Source organism: Loxodonta africana, chromosome 21, assembly GCF_030014295.1.
Source record: "Loxodonta africana isolate mLoxAfr1 chromosome 21, mLoxAfr1.hap2, whole genome shotgun sequence".
In the NCBI taxonomy this organism is placed as follows: domain Eukaryota; kingdom Metazoa; phylum Chordata; class Mammalia; order Proboscidea; family Elephantidae; genus Loxodonta; species Loxodonta africana.
Genome location: NC_087362.1, coordinates 59,939,870 through 59,956,759, shown reverse-complemented (window position 1 = coordinate 59,956,759; position 16,890 = coordinate 59,939,870). Strand labels below are relative to the sequence as shown.

The 16,890-nt window shown below is 45.2% G+C and overlaps 1 protein-coding gene across 2 annotated transcripts; it reads left to right on the top strand.

Moving 5' to 3' along the window:
• Window positions 1-247: 247 nt before the first annotated feature.
• On the top strand, window positions 248-10,440 carry HERPUD1 (homocysteine inducible ER protein with ubiquitin like domain 1). 2 transcript variants are annotated; one of them, XM_003416294.4, is made up of 8 exons: window positions 249-509; window positions 3,009-3,086; window positions 3,174-3,248; window positions 4,071-4,201; window positions 6,403-6,525; window positions 7,144-7,494; window positions 8,761-8,866; window positions 9,679-10,440. In XM_003416294.4, exons 1-8 carry the CDS (start codon window positions 357-359, stop codon window positions 9,841-9,843), a joined length of 1,182 nt encoding a protein of 393 aa, XP_003416342.2. In that variant the 5' UTR covers window positions 249-356; the 3' UTR covers window positions 9,844-10,440. The 2 variants fall into 2 exon arrangements, with proteins under 2 accessions (XP_010594376.2, XP_003416342.2); XM_010596074.3 differs by lacking the exon at window positions 9,679-10,440 and having other exon boundaries at window positions 248-509; window positions 7,144-7,337.
• Window positions 10,441-16,890: the final 6,450 nt, after the last annotated feature.

The following is a 16,890-nucleotide window of genomic DNA, read 5'->3' as shown; positions in this document are numbered from 1 at the left end:
TGCCCCGCACGCCGTCCAACGCACCCAAACATGGCCGCCGAACCCCGGCTCCCGGGCCACGGCCGCGGCTCGGGCTGACGCAACGGCGACCGGTTGCATCACCCACGCCCACGTCCTCAGCCCGCCCCAATCCGCGCGCCGATTGGGCCACGTTGGGGCCGTGGCCTCCACCGCAGCCAATGGGCTGCAGCCACAGTGCGTTCTGTCGCAGGGCCCGGACGCGGCGTGCCTATAAAAGGTGCCCAAGGCGGGGCCGCGCGTCCGGGAGACGTGAACCGTCGTCGTTGGGGCCTGGGGGGGTGCGGCGCCGTGTGCCTGGCTTCTCGGAGCGTAGCGGAGCCCACAGCGCAGCCGACATGGAGCCAGATGCCCAGCCTGAACTGGAGCCCCTCACGCTCCTGGTGAAGAGCCCCAACCAGCGCCACCGCGACCTGGAGCTGAGCTGCGAACGCAGCTGGACCGTGGGTCACCTCAAGGCCCACCTGAGCCGTGTCTACCCCGAGCGCCCGGTGAGAGGAGCCCCCAAGCCCTCCTCCCAGGGATGCCCCGTCCGCCTCCGCTTTCCAGTAGCCTCCTCCTTAGTTGTCCTTCCTCCGGCGGCAGTTAAGGCCGCCGGGTCGCCTCCCCAAGGCTGTGGCTTGCCCCCCTTCCCTGCCCGCCGGTACCGTAGGCGCCCGTCTCTTTGCCCCGTGGCTGTCGCCTCCTCTCCCTGGCCGCCATCACCCTGCCTTCCTGACGGGCTGCCGTCTCCTGTCATCTCGCCTCCCCACCTCCCCACTTCCCCAAGCCCCCAGACGCTGTCACAGCCCTGCCCCACCTCCCAGGTCCCTTCCTCTTCGCCCCAGATCAAGGTCCCACCCTTAGCCAAGCCACTGAAACAGCATTTTGACCTTGAGTGAGTCATTTCACCCTCCAGGCCTTAGTTTCCCCAGACGTCTGGGCGACTAGGTGTCCCTATAGGATTGCATCCAATGGATGGAAACAAGAAAATAAAAAATGCCGTGAAATGAATTGTATGAATGTATCGGCTCAGTGCGGAGAGGAGGGTGCAGGTGCCACCCCGCGCCAGTAGCTAGAGCACCAGGCACAGCGTCCTTAAGGTCCCACACCCAGGAGGAAGACGTGGCTCTTCCCCTCCCGGTGCACTTTCCGCCATCGGCCCCTCCCTGTCGCGCTGGACTCTGCAGCCTTTGCTGGGTCCGAGGGAGGAGCCGGGCGCACTTTATGGTCAAGAGTGACTTCGTGGGGAAGCAGGCAGAAGGAGCTTCCTTGAGTCTGGGTTTTACGACTTTGGCCCCTCACTTACGGAGACTTCCTTGCTTTGTTTTGGTTGGCACATCTGTCAACCTCACCCTTAGCGCCTCCTTTCCCACCACGTGATGGAGATTGTGCTCTGGACTCTCTTGTATTTACTTTCTCCTCGGATATTAGGTAAATGTCAGCAATGTTTTGTGCTGCCCACGTTTGTAATCCTGGATTAAACAGGAAAGGGCACCGGGGCAGGAAAAAATTGTGAAATTGCTAATCCTTCCCTAGAGGGTTCTGGTATGTGTAGCTCCTGTGTTAGGTTGTTTTTGTCGTTAGGAGTGTAGAAGTGGATTTTCTTTCTGAGTTGTTATTTTGAAATTCGCTCATTTATTTAAGTTTCTATCTCAGCGCCGTTTAGAATTCACCTTGGCATTCTTTGCGGTTTTATGGTAGCTGCTCCCAAGAAGCTAAGTGGCTGTTTGGCTGTGAGAATGGCAAGTAGGTACACAAACTGGGAAGCAGGTGTAGTTTCTAGTTGCATCATAGGGTAAAAGGCAGTGTTGTGGAGAAGCATTTTCCTTGAGGACTTGCCCTGGTTAGGAACATCGCTCTTAATAGGTGTGTTTGAAGACCCAGAGTTCTAAATAAAACATCCTCTCAGCTATACAAAGTTACATCTAAAAGTTAGGATGCCTGGAGGACGTTCTTCATTTTTTTTTAGGCGGGGGGAGTATAAAATGGTATAAAGTGAGAAGCTTTATTTTGTAACAGTTGTTTGTTTAAGATAATGTATTTTTTTTCAGATGCGTCTTCTGGGTAAAGGCATAGAATGTCAAGTCAGGCCTTTAAAAGAGAAAACAATTCAGATCCACAGGCAGCTGTTACTACAGGGCGCTAGTTTTCAAACACAGTTCTAGTGGCAGAAATCTTCAGTATAATGCAGGGTCCCACATATATCGTAGTATTTTACAAATTCATATATATGGCATTTACTTATAAAGTCAGCCAGTGAGAACAGTGGTGATCGCTGCACCCAATAGAGTTCTGCATTTTGTTGTAGTTCCACAACGTCCAAAATCCTGATTTATGCAGATAAGCACACATAGTTTTTGTTATTTTCTTTCGTTGGTTTTAAACAGTGTGCTTTATAATCTCAGGCTTGTTAGCAGGAACAGCTTTGTTCCAAGTTTTGCGTCACTGGCTATTCTGGCAAGAGTAGGTTGACAAGTTGGTGAGTTCCAGTGTACTCTGGTATATATCATTGGGGCCATTGTTTTTAAAAGTAAGGTTTTAAAAGAAGTGCAAAATACATTAAAAATCTATTTTAAAAGTCAGTTTTGTATAAAAGTGTGTTAGAGTCGTTACGGTTTTAAAATCCCTGGTATGGAGGAGGAGAGGGATTGGGATCTTGACCTTGGACAAGTCAATTTCTCAGAGTTTCTCCCGTGAAGGTAGGGATACTGACTCTCACAAAGTTGTGTGGACCGTTTCCCACTCACCATCTCCTCTATAACTGCATATGTATGTGAGGAAAAGCCTTTGAGGACTTCAGTTTAGAATTGCTGCATGTTATTGATCAGTTTAAAGTTAAGCACTTTCTAAATAAAAAGTTCTGTGTATGAGGCCTTTGAAAAAGTGTTTTCCTATGGGGGAAAGCACATATATTCTGATGATTTGTGTGAAACAGTCCTTTCTGTGTTTGGGAACTTGTTGGGGCCGAATGCTGCTGACCTGTGTGACTCTTTCTTTTCCATGATAAGCGTCCAGAGGACCAGAGGTTAATTTATTCTGGGAAGCTGTTGTTGGATCACCAGTGTCTCAGGGACTTGCTTCCAAAGGTACATCGCTTACACATGAACTTTTGAATGTCTTAAGCACTTACCAGATTGAATTCGGGTTCTAAAGTGCCTCCTTAATACTTTTAGCAGGAAAAACGGCATGTTTTGCATCTGGTGTGCAACATGAAGACGCCTTCAAAAACGCCAGAAACCAGTGCAAAGGTATGTCTGGTTTTTCATGACGGGAACAATCTTGTCATTCAGGCTCTCAAGGGAGGAATAAAGAAGGTAGGATAAAATTCTTTACGAGAGATTTTATTGTATTTTTACCAGGTGACATTTTTTTTCTTCCTCAGTGAGTATCAGGAATTAGGAAATCTGTTATCAGCGCCAGTGAGAGTTTCCTGTAATATAGCAGACTATTCCATTAGGGTTGTAGTGGAAAAGCAGAGTTACACATCACACTGTCTCCTGGGGTGTGATTTGCCCAACAACTATGTACCAGAATCACCCAACGAGCAGGGCGCACAACGACGACACTCATTTATGATTGACAGTCAATCATTTATTTTTTTGTTTCACAAGGATTATTTGCATATGTATAGTATTAATGTTTAGACATGGTGACATTCTCTAAGTTTGCGTTGCCATTGCATTTCCTAAAACATCTGAATGTAGCATAGGAAATTCTCTTTCCTTTAGGTTGCTGGTTGAGTCAAATTAGTAAATTTAGCATCTGTAAGACAGATAGAGCATTATCTAAGCTTTCTCACCAATGATAACTTTGTTGGAAGACTTTAATGAAACTATAGGGTAGTTACTCTAAGGAAAAATAAAGATTTTTTTTAAGTATCCATATATTGAAAATTGGGTTGAACAAATTTCAGGACATTTTCTTACATACCATTGCACCTATTTAATTTTGTCAGGTTCAGAGGTTTGGGTGGGGGTCCTAAGCCATTCACAGCAAAATCAGCCTTTTAGCTTGATTTCACACAGTTGCATCAGATCCTTTGTTCTGATGTTTGCATTATCCTTATTTAGGTTGCTGAATCCACAGAGCAGCCCACTGGTCTTAATCAGGGACAGTACCCTGGGAATTCCTCAAGTGATGGTTTAAGACAAAGGGAGGCTCTTCGAAACCTTTCTCCCTCTGGATGGGAGAACATGTCTAGGTGAGTGAGTATTATAAAGGACTAATTTATACAACAGGAGCGTGTAACGTTAGCAAGAATTTAAGACTAACATGTTTTTATACACACAGAGTCACAAAACATTGAAACACACAAAACTTTATAAAGGGGTTCATGTATGTATTTAATTTTTCTTTATGCACAGCCTTTTCAGAACATGTAAAAAAGTCAGAGGCTGAGTATGGAAAATGTAGGCATCTGTCCCTCCGACCTGAGTGTGTTTACATTGTGCTGACCCCTCAATTGCCCCGAAGAAGATTGGGAATTCCTGCCTAATTCCCGCCGCTGCAGGGAAAAAGCAATTGGTCATTGGCCTCTTGCTGCTGCTTTGCTGGTTGGCTTTGTGCTTTGTTTATTGTAACAATGGGTGACAAAAGGTGAAGAGACTTTAAGGAGTGCTCTGCTAAGCACTGTGTTGGCGATACAAGGAAAAAAGGCCATTTCTTTAGAGCAAAAGCCAGAAGTGACTAAATGTCCTGACACTGGGGTTTTCTAGCCCTTGGAGGAACACCTGATTATGGAAGTTACTACAGAAAAAAATAATCTGTTAACTGAGTTGAAATTCTGAAACTTTCCTACTCACCTCCCCCTAGTAGTTTTCTACTAGTTTTTAATACTTGTGTTTTGATAAAGCCAGATGTTTGAGGCATTTTCTTTTTCTTAATGAAAATAAAAAGAAAACTCGAACATCTGGCTTTATCAAAACATGAATATTAAAAACACAGAAGCAGAGGGAACTGTATAACATCAACATACCCAGGCCCAATAAACCATCAAAGCTTCATCATACTTGCTTCCTCTAGTACCTGCTTCCCTGTTTGTGTAAGTGTTTAGAAGTGAGTCCCAGCTATCATGTTGTCTCATGTTTTAATATAAAAAAAATATATACAGCTGTAAAAACACTTTAGTTATTTCGCATATCTATAATGCCATCATCAGATATAACTAAATTAATGAAAGCTCTTTGTTATCATCCCATCTTCATGCACTGTAGCTTTTTTAAATGATCAAAAATAGTATCAGACCAAGACCTGTTGTATTAGAGGACTATTTCAGAAACACTCGGGGTATGGGATCTGGTTAATAGACTGTCAGCATACAAATTGGATAATTGGATATTCTGGTTGTGTGACTTGAGAGTTGCGGCCCATGTCTTTGCGAAGTTCACCGTATTAAAACCAGGTGACTTCATTCAGCAGATATTTATTGAACAGCCAGTACATAGAGCTTTCCTTAAAGATATATATTGGCCTGCACAGATGACCACATAACCAGCCCTGGATCTTCCCATAAGTCTACGATAATTTCAGTGCTGCGAAGTGCTGTCACAGGAGCTCTGTGTGAGAAGCACGGAGCCAAAGATGACCCCCCACCCCCCGGCCCATGGCAGTATAAGGCTGTGTTGCCTGAAAGAAGTGTGAGTTTGGCACCAAAGAAAACCAGGTCTCAAATCCAGCCCTGTCACTAACTAGCTTAGTGACCTTGTGCCAATCTCTTGTCTTCCCTAAGCTCTACTCGGGCTCCCCCTCGGTATAGTGGGGGTGAGATGACCCTCCCCACAGGGTCATTTGGGGTCGAGTGAGAATAGATTGAAGGTGCCTAGCCCAGCAGCCTGTACAGGACACCAGGTGGTCAACAGCACACACAAGTGATGCCACATGCACACATAACTGGCTCCAATAATGAGATCCAGGACCAGAGAAGAGGCAGAGATCTGTCAGGAGAGGCTTTGTGAGAAGGGGCTTTAGAGCTGCCTTCTAAAGGATCAGCCGTGTATTTGGCCTGCAGTGAGACTAAGCAAGGCAAAACGTGAGGCGGGGATCCGCTTAACCTGAAAAGGTCCAGCTTACTTCATCTATATGCAAAACAAGCACCAGTCGCTCTAGTCACTGGGATGATGAGAACCCAGTGCTGGACAAGAGGCTCTTGTCTTCCTGTGGGCTCTGCGCTGCGGTAGGAGGGCTTCACCAGCCGTCGCTTTCTGTGCCTGCATTACACAGGTGCACCATACCGCCGTGTACCGTAAAGCTCTCCTGAAGCCCATCCTTCCATCTTAAGAGTGGACGTCCATTTGACATTTCTTGTCTCTTTGACTCCAATCCCTGCTTGTAATTTAAACGTAGTTTTCTTTTATTCTACTAAACCAACTTGAAATGATTTTTTTTTTTTTTAATCTTTTATAGACCTGAAGCTGCCCAGCAGACGTTCCAAGGCCTGGGGCCTGGTTTCACGGGCTACACAACTTACGGGTGGCTGCAGCTGTCCTGGTTCCAGCAGATATACGCCCGGCAGTACTACATGCAGTAGTGAGTGTGGGTGTGGCCAGGGCTCCTGGGAATGAGGGCAGTCCCACCCATGTCACCTGTACAGTAGAGAGTGGAGGATGAGTGTGGGTGTGGCCAGGGCTTCTGGGAATGAGGGCAGTCCCACCCATGTCACCTATACAGTGGAGAGTGGAGGATGAGTGTATTTTCATCAATTTCTACAGAGCCCTGCTCTCTCCGGTTCTGTGGCTGGAAGAGAGTATAAGTGACAAGCGCTACCTCATTTGTGAATTGATTTTTGTCTGGCACAGAGTCTGATGAATTTATTTAGAATATATTACCTTTCTTTTTTCAATTTTTAAGGTTTTTTTTTTGCATTTGTAAAAATTTTAATTTGCTCCTGCACCATACTTTTATAGTGACAGCGATGTTTAATTCTGGAGGAAATTTATTGTGTGGCCTCTCTCAGGGACAGACAAGGCATTTATGGATATGACCTTCAGCAATGAAGTTATTCACTACGTTAAAGAAGAACCAAGTCTGCACGTACCTATTTCTGATTGTTAACAGTAAAGACCCCTGCTAGGTAAGGTTAGGTGAGCCACTGTCTTCACAGTGCTTTGCTCCCAACAGTTCCTGTCTCTGTCTTTTTTATCTTAGTTTAGCAGCCACTGCTGCCTCGGGGGCTTTTGTCCCACCACCAAGTGCACAAGAGATACCTGTGGTCACAGCACCGGCTCCAGCCCCAATTCACAACCAGTTTCCAGCTGAAAACCAGCCAGCCAACCAGAATGCTGCTCCTCAAGTGGTGGTCAATCCTGGAGCCAATCAGAATTTGCGGATGAATGCACAAGGTGGCCCAATCGTAGAGGAAGATGACGAGATAAACCGAGATTGGTTGGACTGGACCTATTCTGCAGCTACGTTCTCCGTTTTCCTCAGTATCCTCTACTTCTACTCCTCCCTGAGCAGATTCCTCATGGTCATGGGGGCCACCGTTGTTATGTACCTGTAAGCGGATGATTTCTCTCCCCGTTACCACAGTTACACTGTATGGTCACTCAGACCTAGTACGCGTTCAGCTCCTCTTTGAGCAAACTTGGTCATTATGTAAGAGGCATGATTAAAAAGTATGTCAATCTGGTACTTCCATTACAAAGAATTCAGGGCTTGATTGTGTATTCAAGAATGCCTAATCGTGTTAATACAAGAAGAATGTTCTCTTTCCCTCTGGTGAGGTACCTTCCAAGCTCACGCACTGCGATAATGTGGCCATACTGAGGCACGGAAAGGAAAATTGTTTTTGTTTTGAATAAGAATATGTTTGTCTTTATCAGGCTACAGCTGCCGTCCAGGATAAAGGTCAGGCACGGACTTGTTGGCAGCCCTGAAGAGCTAGGGAACCTTTATAGACCTGAGGCTTTGCTTAGCGCAGTGGTTCTCAACCAGGGTGATTTCGGCTCCCCTTACACCACCAGAACATTTGGCGATGTCTGGAGACGTGTTTTGGTTGTCACAACTGAAAGGGTGCTACTGGCATCTAGTGGGTAGAGGCAAGAGATGCTGCCATACCTGCAGCACCCAGGACAGCCTCCACAGTAATCGTTCGGCCCAAAATGTCAGTACTGCTAAGGCTGAAAAGCCTGGAGTGCTTAGAGTGATGGGTCCTTGTTTGTAATTGAAACTGAGAGTTTTCCTTTATAGTAACTCGTTTTATTTTAGCTTTTTAAAATCCTTAAAAAAATTTTTTTTTAGAATAATGTAAGACTCATATATCCAGAATTGATCGATGTTAGTATCTTGTCATTTGCTTCAAGACTTGGATTTAATTGGATTTTTCAAAGAAAACTTAGTTCATTCCATCATCTCTAGAGTCGTATGTTTAGATGACCAAATTTAGATCTTTATGTGTTGTGAAATACTATAATTACAGTTTTTTGTGTGTGTTTTTTCCCCCCTGTTAAGGTTTTCAAGTGAAGGTTTAGTTTAGATAAGCAAGTATTTGTCAAGCACCTACTCTGTGCCAGGTGCCTCTTAAGTTGCTGGGTTTATACAGCATGGTCCCTGACTTCAGGGACCTTATAGGCCTGTGAGAGAGTCTGGGAGACAGTGCGATAGAGTAGCGCCAGAGATGGGTCTTGCTGTGAGCCTCTAATCGGGCTGCTGCTGTGACCAGAGGGAAGGGAGAGGCACCTGATTTAATTGAGAAGGATGCTTAAATTCTTGAGTCTCACTGTGCTGTTAGCTAAGATGGACTTTTATGTGCTTCCTTTGAAGGCATCACGTTGGGTGGTTTCCATTTAGACAGAGGCCGGTCGAGAACTTCCCAGATGATGGTCCTCCTTTCGAAGCTGTAAATCAGGACCCCAACAATAACTTGCAGGTATGACACCTCGATGGAGCCCAGGCGAGCCTGACATGAACCTCAGACTCCCGAATCCTTAACCTTTAGGTTTCCAGCCACTTGGTTTACCATTTTATTAGGCTAAATATCTCTCTCTCTTTTTTTTTTTTTTAATTCTTATAGCAGCAGATATTTGAAGAACGTTGAATGTGTCATAAAATCCATCATGTATTTTTGTCGTGTGGCAGTTCGCATTTTGGCACATGTAAATGTTTTTTAAAACCCGCTATTTTGAGTGCTAAATGGTCCGGGACTACAACGCGTTCTACCATAGAAACTACTAATGGGTCGTTTTCTACCCGAGGATTACAAGGAGAAGCATGTCGCATTTACAGAATAGACTTCCTGGAAAATAATAGGCAGATATTGAATTTCTATAAGGCAGGTTAATGCATGATCCTGAAGGAAATTCTTGTATAATATAAATTGTCACTTGTTTTTAGAATCCTGGGTTTCCCTTTGTGGGGTTCTTAGAACAGTGCCAAAACTAGAGGAATATCCGTAAGTCATGAGCGGTTAACTTACCAGTTTAATAACAGTTGAAGATCTAGTTACTTGGTCTTCTTTATTACTTGCTGCTAGCAATGTTCAAAACTATGGAACTGTCACTAGCACAGAGGTGCTGTGGAGGCCTGGGGAAGAGCCCGCCCAGCCTAGGACATCGCTCCCTGGGGTCCTACCTGCCTGGCTGCTTTGCATATGAGGCCGGGGCCAAGAATTTACTTTGCCCTCTCCTAATAAATTATTTGTGCTCATCACAACCTTACTCGTTTGTGTTTCATTAACTGTAGGAAGGTGGCTCTGATCCTGAAACAGAAGACGCCAACCACCTCCCTCCAGACAGGGATGTACTCGAAGAGCAGACCAGTCCCTCGTTCATGAGCACAGCATGGCTCGTCTTCAAGACTTTCTTTGCCTCTCTTCTTCCAGAAGGTCCTCCAGCCATAGCAAACTGATGGTGTTTGCTCCCTGGTTGCTTAGTGGCTTCGACAGGAATGGACTGGATCTTCTGACTCCAGTTTGATTCCTCACCTGGACATGACAATGACACAAAATTGTTAAAAAATGAACCAACAAGGATGATAAGCTTTTGTGATGGAGCAAAAGCAGAAAGTACGACATGAAGCCATGATACAAATTGATGAGCAAACAAATGCACAAGGCTTTTCATGTCTTTCTTCTGAAGAGCTTTAATATATACTGTATGTAGTTAATAGGCACTGTAAGTAGAAGGCGTTAGTGTCGCATGTTAATGCCTGAGGAACTTCTCCAGATGTGTGTGTCTGCATGTGTGTTTGTACATAGATGTCATAGATGCAGAAATGGTTCTGCTGGTACGATTTGATTCCTGTTGGAATGTTGAAATTACACTAAGTGTACTACTTTATATAATCAAATGAAATTGCTAGACATGTTTTAGCAGGACTTTTCTAGGAAAGACTTATGTATAATTGCTTTTTAAAATGCAGTGCTTTACTTTAAACCCAGGGGAACTTGGCAGAGGTGAAAGCCTTCGCTGGGTTTTCTGTTCAATAAAGTTTTACTATGAATGACCCTGGTAGAGACTTCTGTACGCCTGTCATCTCAGCAATTTACTCTGTGTCCATTGTCACTGGTGGCTGAATTTCACATCTTTTTATAGAAGGACTGTTTGTACCATTGAAGAATGGTAAGGTAAGGCCTTGGAAGTTTTAATTTACTAAGAATATACCTGTGTTTGCCCCCATTACCTGATCTAAACGGTACTGGCTTATGCAGTAACCCATCAAAGTTCAGTTCTCTAAAGTCAGTGGCATTAAGTTCTTTCCACCTTGGCAATTCTGCAGCAGTTTCACCTGCTCAAATGTCATGCTTTTATAAGCTGAGCTTTTGTGATTTTAATCCTTTTTTTAAAGTATGAGTTTTGAGACTTGAGTCATAAAAGCAAAGCTCTGTGTGTTTTTCATATGTGTAATGTTAAGAGGTAGAATGCTAAAAGTCTGGTCAGTGTGGTTTTTGACAAAGTGACCCAGCTTTTTTTATCTTGGGTGTGACCATTTAAATTAATCATCCCTGGAAGCATTGTTTACATCACAAACATTCACTGAGCAATTCATTGCTAGATGCTGGGTGGATACCAAGGTGTTTTATGTATGGTTTTACTTTAAGAAGCCAGCTAAGATAATCATGTAAAGAGTTAAATGGCAAGAAATTTGAAATAATAGGCTGCCTTTGAGCAGGGGCACTATCCGAAGGCAGTAGCTGTTGACAAGTTGTGTAGGCAGTATTCGCTTGAAAGAAACGATGTCTTGAGTGTTTAGAGAGTTTTAGGGATGAGGAAGTGGGTCTGAAATGATGGGAAAAGTGATGAGATGGAGAGAAGGGATCTGGCAAGAGCGAAAGCAGAGATGGCCTTGCCCCAGCCTGCCAAAGGCTGGCTTCTTTGCATGCTTGGTAATTACGTCTTGGTGATTTATCAAAGTGATTACTAGAAGTCATATGAAGCCTTTTAAAAGTCTTGGGTAGAAAAGACTGTCATTTCTCAGAGGATAGGCATCACTATTTGGCGAGGAACCTGAAGCCCCAGCAGCTGGCAGTGTCAATCTCCTGCTTCTAAATGAGCGGGGCCGCTCCTCCTGTGGTGTCAGGTTGTGGTGACTAAGCTCCACATTCCACGGGACCAAAATATCCAAGGAAGGTGCTCCTGAGGGAGGTTGACAAGGGTTCAGGTTGGCTCAAGCCCCTCTACAACAAACGGGAACCATCAGACTGCAGATGACTGCTGGCTGGTGGGGGGATGGGGCAGAAATATCAGAGTTCCCACCAGAGTTAGTAAATGTAGTGTAATAATGTACTTGTCACCATTATTAATGCTTAGGAAATTATTGGTTTGGGTCCTCAGTATTATGTAGCAATTAAACAGCTAAAAAAGTAAATAAACGAAAAACAAGAAAACCCAAATTTGAACCTGGGCCATAGCAGCTTCCTAAGTTTGCATTTACCAAGGTGTATGTTCTTGAGTGCTAGTTCTATGGAAGAAACACTCCAAAAAATGAGCTCCATGGTCAAGTAAATTTTAGAAACCTCAGACTTTGCCAAGTTTATGGGTTTTTCTTTACTGCATGACTTAACATGCTGATGCACCTAAAAAGAGCCATGTGGTCTGCAGCCTCTCTCGGGGAATGCTCCTAGGTCTGATCTTTGGGCTGTGTTTTGGGAAACACAGGTATAAGTTACATTTAATCAACACTTCATTTGACATCATCAAAAGTAGCAGACAGATACTTGGTTAGAAGTGGCATTTTAAGTAATCAACAATGGAGATAAATAATCTTTACATGGCCAGGAGGGAGCTGGAAGCCACATGTGTACTAGAGTGTGACCATCTGTCTGAGAAGTGCCATCTGAGGCTTAGAAATGCAGGTTTTATGTAACAATCACTTGATGATTTTCAAAGGCCTTGTCATATAAGCTAGGCGCGTGGGCTAGCTCTTCTTATTTTGTAGAGGCTCAGGGATAAGCTGACTTGTCCAAGGCCACGGACCTATAAGGAGCAGAGTTGAAACCAGAAACACTGCTCCTCAGTGGACTTTTTCCATTGCATTCATCCAGCAATGATTTTTGAGTACCCATCATGTGCCAGACATTGTGTTAGGGCCAGGGTATGTCATGGTGAGCAGGCTGGACCTTGTCCCTGCACTGCCCTTTTGGATTTTAGAGTCTGCTGGAGGTGAGAAAAACCAATCGTGGACAAGAGTGATGGCTCTCGGGGAGGAATGGAAGAAGCGCTACCTAAGCAGAGACTGCAGAGTGAGCAGGAGTCAGCTAGGTGAAAAGAAGATGAGAACATAGCCTTTGCAAAGGCCTGGAGCTGAGAGAGGCATGGCATGGGAGGACCTGAAGAGCATCCCACATAGTGTATAAAGGAGGCGTAAGAAGACTGAGTGTTTCGTTCTGTTGTGCATAGGGTCGCTATGAATCGGAACCGACTCAACGGCACCTAACAACAACAACAAACAACAAGACTGAGAAGATGGAGAAGGGTTTTATGTGTAGAAGACTGAGTAGATGGAGAAGGTTTGTGTGTGTGTGTGTGTGTGTGGTGTGTGCATGCAGACCCCTAGTCCCTCAGTCCTTGTACACAAAGTCATGATTAGATACTGGGCATGAGTTCAGGGGAGCTGGTGAAGTTCACCTAGGAGTCCTCCAGGTGCTTCCCTTCCCTGTCCTAACTGGGAGAAAACATCAGGCCAAGATGAAGAGGTTGTGGATGAGTCTACTTATTCCTTAAGGACAGGAAAAGGAGTTCACTGGAAGGGCTTTGGGTTGGGCACAGAAGGTGGTCATAGTAGCCTGCTTCAGTCAGCGAGGGCAGAGGCAGGAAAGCCTAAACTGGGGCAGTGACTCTCTGAAGAGGCATCAGATGGGAGGCAATAAGAGCAGGAACTGCACAACTAAAGCCCAGTGGGTTCAGGGGTTCCCAAGACCACCTTTGGACTCAATGATTCACTAGATGGACTCACAGAACTCAGAGAGGCTGTTATACTCATCAAAACAACCAAGCTGAACCCATTGTCATTGAGTCAACTCCGACTCATGGCAACTCTGTGGGATAAAGTAGAACTACCCCATAGGATTTCCAAAGCTGTAATGTTTACAGAAGCAGACTGCCACCATCTTTCTCCTGAGGAGTGGGTGGTGGGTTGGAGCTGACAGCTTTTCAGTTAGCAGATAAGCACTTAACCATGGGCCACCAGAGTTCCTTGCATTATACTCACCAGTTAAAAAACCTTCTGATTGATTACAATGAAGGGATACAGAGTAAAATCACCAACAGGAAAAAGAGCATAGAACAGAGTCCAGGAGCCACCAGGTACGGGCCTCCAGTTGTCCTCTCTCAGTGGAGTCAGGAGGACAGTGCTTAATTCTCCCACCAATGATGTGTGACAACAGAGTAGTGCCAGCCAGGGAAGCTCACCCAAGCCTTGCTGTCTGGGGTGTGTATTGGGATCAGTCACATGGGCGTGGCTGACCTTTAGTCCCCAGCCCCTCCAGAGGTCAAGCTAATACCATGTGGCTCAAGACTCCCCCATAAATCACATCGTTAACGTAACTATCCAGCATGACCCAAGACCCTCAAGTAAACAAAGGTGCTTACCAAACAGGATGTTAAAAGGGCTGAGAGTTACCTCCCAGGAGGCAGGCAAGGGCCAAGCCTCTCGATGGAATGTGCAGAGTGTGCAACAGCCCAGACTTACTGAGCTAATCCTTTCCTGCACACCCAGCCACGCCAGATCCAAAAGTCATAACTGGGGCAGTGACAACAGACATCTAGAGAGCAAGTCACAAGCACACTGTTTATTTGTGGGTGCAAATGTCTTCCCTTGCTACTACAGAACCTCCTCCATTGCAAGGACCACGTCCATCTTGCTTGTTATTAGATGCCAGCTACATGGTGTTGAAGGGTAGGTAAAAACATCACAAAGTCTAGTGAAGCAAAAGGAAAGATTTATTCGGCATACGTTCAAAAAGGCGAAAGTTGTGAAGTGGACAAGCATGCTGCCATACCCACGTCTGCCCTAGTCCAAAGAACATTAGAGTCATCAGTATATATTAACACTACAAAATGGGCAAAACCATTAAAATCTTCACCTTTTCACAGATTGGCTAGAAACTGATCCTACACTTTGAATTGTCCCTCTTGACAATCATTGGTATGGGTTTCGGTAAGGACAGTCAGGAGGGTCTTCATTGGTCCAACAAATTTCTGTTCAGTAAATATTAATACAAAAAAGTTAAGAGTGGAAAGCCTTTTGTGTTCTGGCTTATGTGAAAAGTTCCCTATAATATATTTTCCACAATTATCGATTAGCTATTTTCTTTATAAAAAAAAAAAAAAATTTTTTTTTTTTATATTGTCTTTATACCTCAGGGCCCAGTTGATGTGTCCTTGCGAGTCCTTGTGAGACCAACTCCAGCTGAGCCACATTCTCTATGCTCAAAGACAGGCAATAACGACTCCAATATTATTTTCTAGATCAATGACAGATGTTGTTGTTGTTAGGTGCCATTGAGTTGGCTCCAGCTCATAGTGGCCCTATAGGACAGAGTAGAACTGCTCTATAGGGTTTCCAAGGAGTGGCTAGTAGATTCGAAGTGCTGACATTTTGGTTAGCAGCTGAGCTCTTAACCACTACACCTCCAGGGCTGCAGGGCCTCAATATGTTAGATAAGTGAATGTGCCCATTGTGGAAAGGAAAAGAGGGCTTTGTTGGTTGTTTTTCCCTTCTTAATGGAGAAATAAGGAGCCCTGGTGGTGCAGTGGTTAAGCACTCAGTTGCCAGCCAAAAGGTTGGAGTACACCAGCCCCTCTGTGGGCAAAAGTATGTGACAGTCTGCTTCTTTACAGCCTTGGAAATCCCATGGGACAGTTCTATTGTCCAATAGGGTTGCTATGAGTAGGAATTGTCCTGACAGCAATGAGTAATGTAAATGGGTAATGGACAGATGGCAAGCCTGGGGCGGGGCAGAGGAGTAGAAGGAGAGTGGGGTATTGCATTGTGGGGGAAAGCAGGGGATCCATGTGCCCATGAGTAAGCCCCTTCCTAAATGTGGGCCTTGCTTTCCTGCTTGATAAAGGAGGAGTTTGGTCTAGATAAGCACTCCCCAAAGCATGTTTGATGGGATCATCAAGAGGCTCCTGAGGGAGAGCAGGTGAGAGCACAGGGAAGGGGGGAAGTTTCCTGGTGGAGTTAATTTGGGAAATGTGGTATACTTAACCCTCCTCTTGGTGCTGGAAGTCCTGCAGCAAAGAACATGTTTAAGTTCTTTTTCAAGGGCACCTAGTGTTCCTGAGAGCATCATTTGGGAAACGCTGCATGGACAATATCAGACATCCTCCATGTAGACCCATGTCACAGCACTGAGCTCCTGCTTCCTCATCTATGATGGAGAGCCCTCTAACATACAGCACACAGGAGGCTGAAAAGAAAGAATGTGATGAGCTCTGAATGAGGGTGCAGAATGGTTCTAGATGGTACCCGGGCAAACACTTAATGTTAATGACTGTTATTTTAAATGTATTGACAAACATATTTTTTTCCATTTAAAGTGGGGATATAAAGTTCCCCTTTAAAATACACGTAAGTTAAAAAGCCAGTCAGTTTAGAGGCGGGGCCAAGAAGGTGGAGTAGTCAGTGATCCCTCTTACAACAAAGACCCAAAAAAACAAGTGAAATGATTATATTTATGACAAGCTAGGAGCCCTGGACACCAAAGGCAAAGTTAGAAAACAGACTGAGTGGCAGGGGGGTACAGACTGTTAAGAAGCGGAGAGAAGTTGCCGGACCTGAATTGCTGGGAACCCTCAAGCATCACTCCCTGGAGCGACCATGGCAGGGCTCCGGATGCAGTTTCCTCAGGGAGAAACAGCCTACTCACACCTGTGGAACCAGAGAAGAAAGGCGCTCTCAGCAAAAGCTAAGTACTTGTTTATATTTACCACCCCCCACCTCCCAAGGTGGCTTCAGTGGCTGTTGATTTCCCTGGGCCTGAGATAGGCTCTGCTGAGCACACTGAGCCATTCTCCTGGCCTTGGAGAAGGAATAAATTCACAATTTGGGGAAAAGATAATCTGCCAGCTCCACTAAGCTGGGGAGCTCAGGACAGAAGCAGCTCCTGTCCAGGTATAAATGGTTCGTGGACTTTGAATAACTTTTCCCGCTGCATGCACCTGTGTGGGCCTATTTTAGGAGAATAGGCCCTTGTTGGCAGACTGCAACTGTTTCAGCTGTGTGGTGGATAGGTGGGTGTTTGATGTTTGACACCACTTTGCCTATTAAACAGGGTTCTCACCTACGCACATCAGGGGCCTAAGGACTCAGGTCACCCAGCCACCTGCGACAGGGGTCCAAGGATAACTGGTATCTCCCAGGCCTTACAACCAAAAGCATTGGGTGCCCATTGGTCCATATGCAGAACCCAGACACCTAGGCTCTGTAGGGAACGGGGACGTGCTTTCCTCA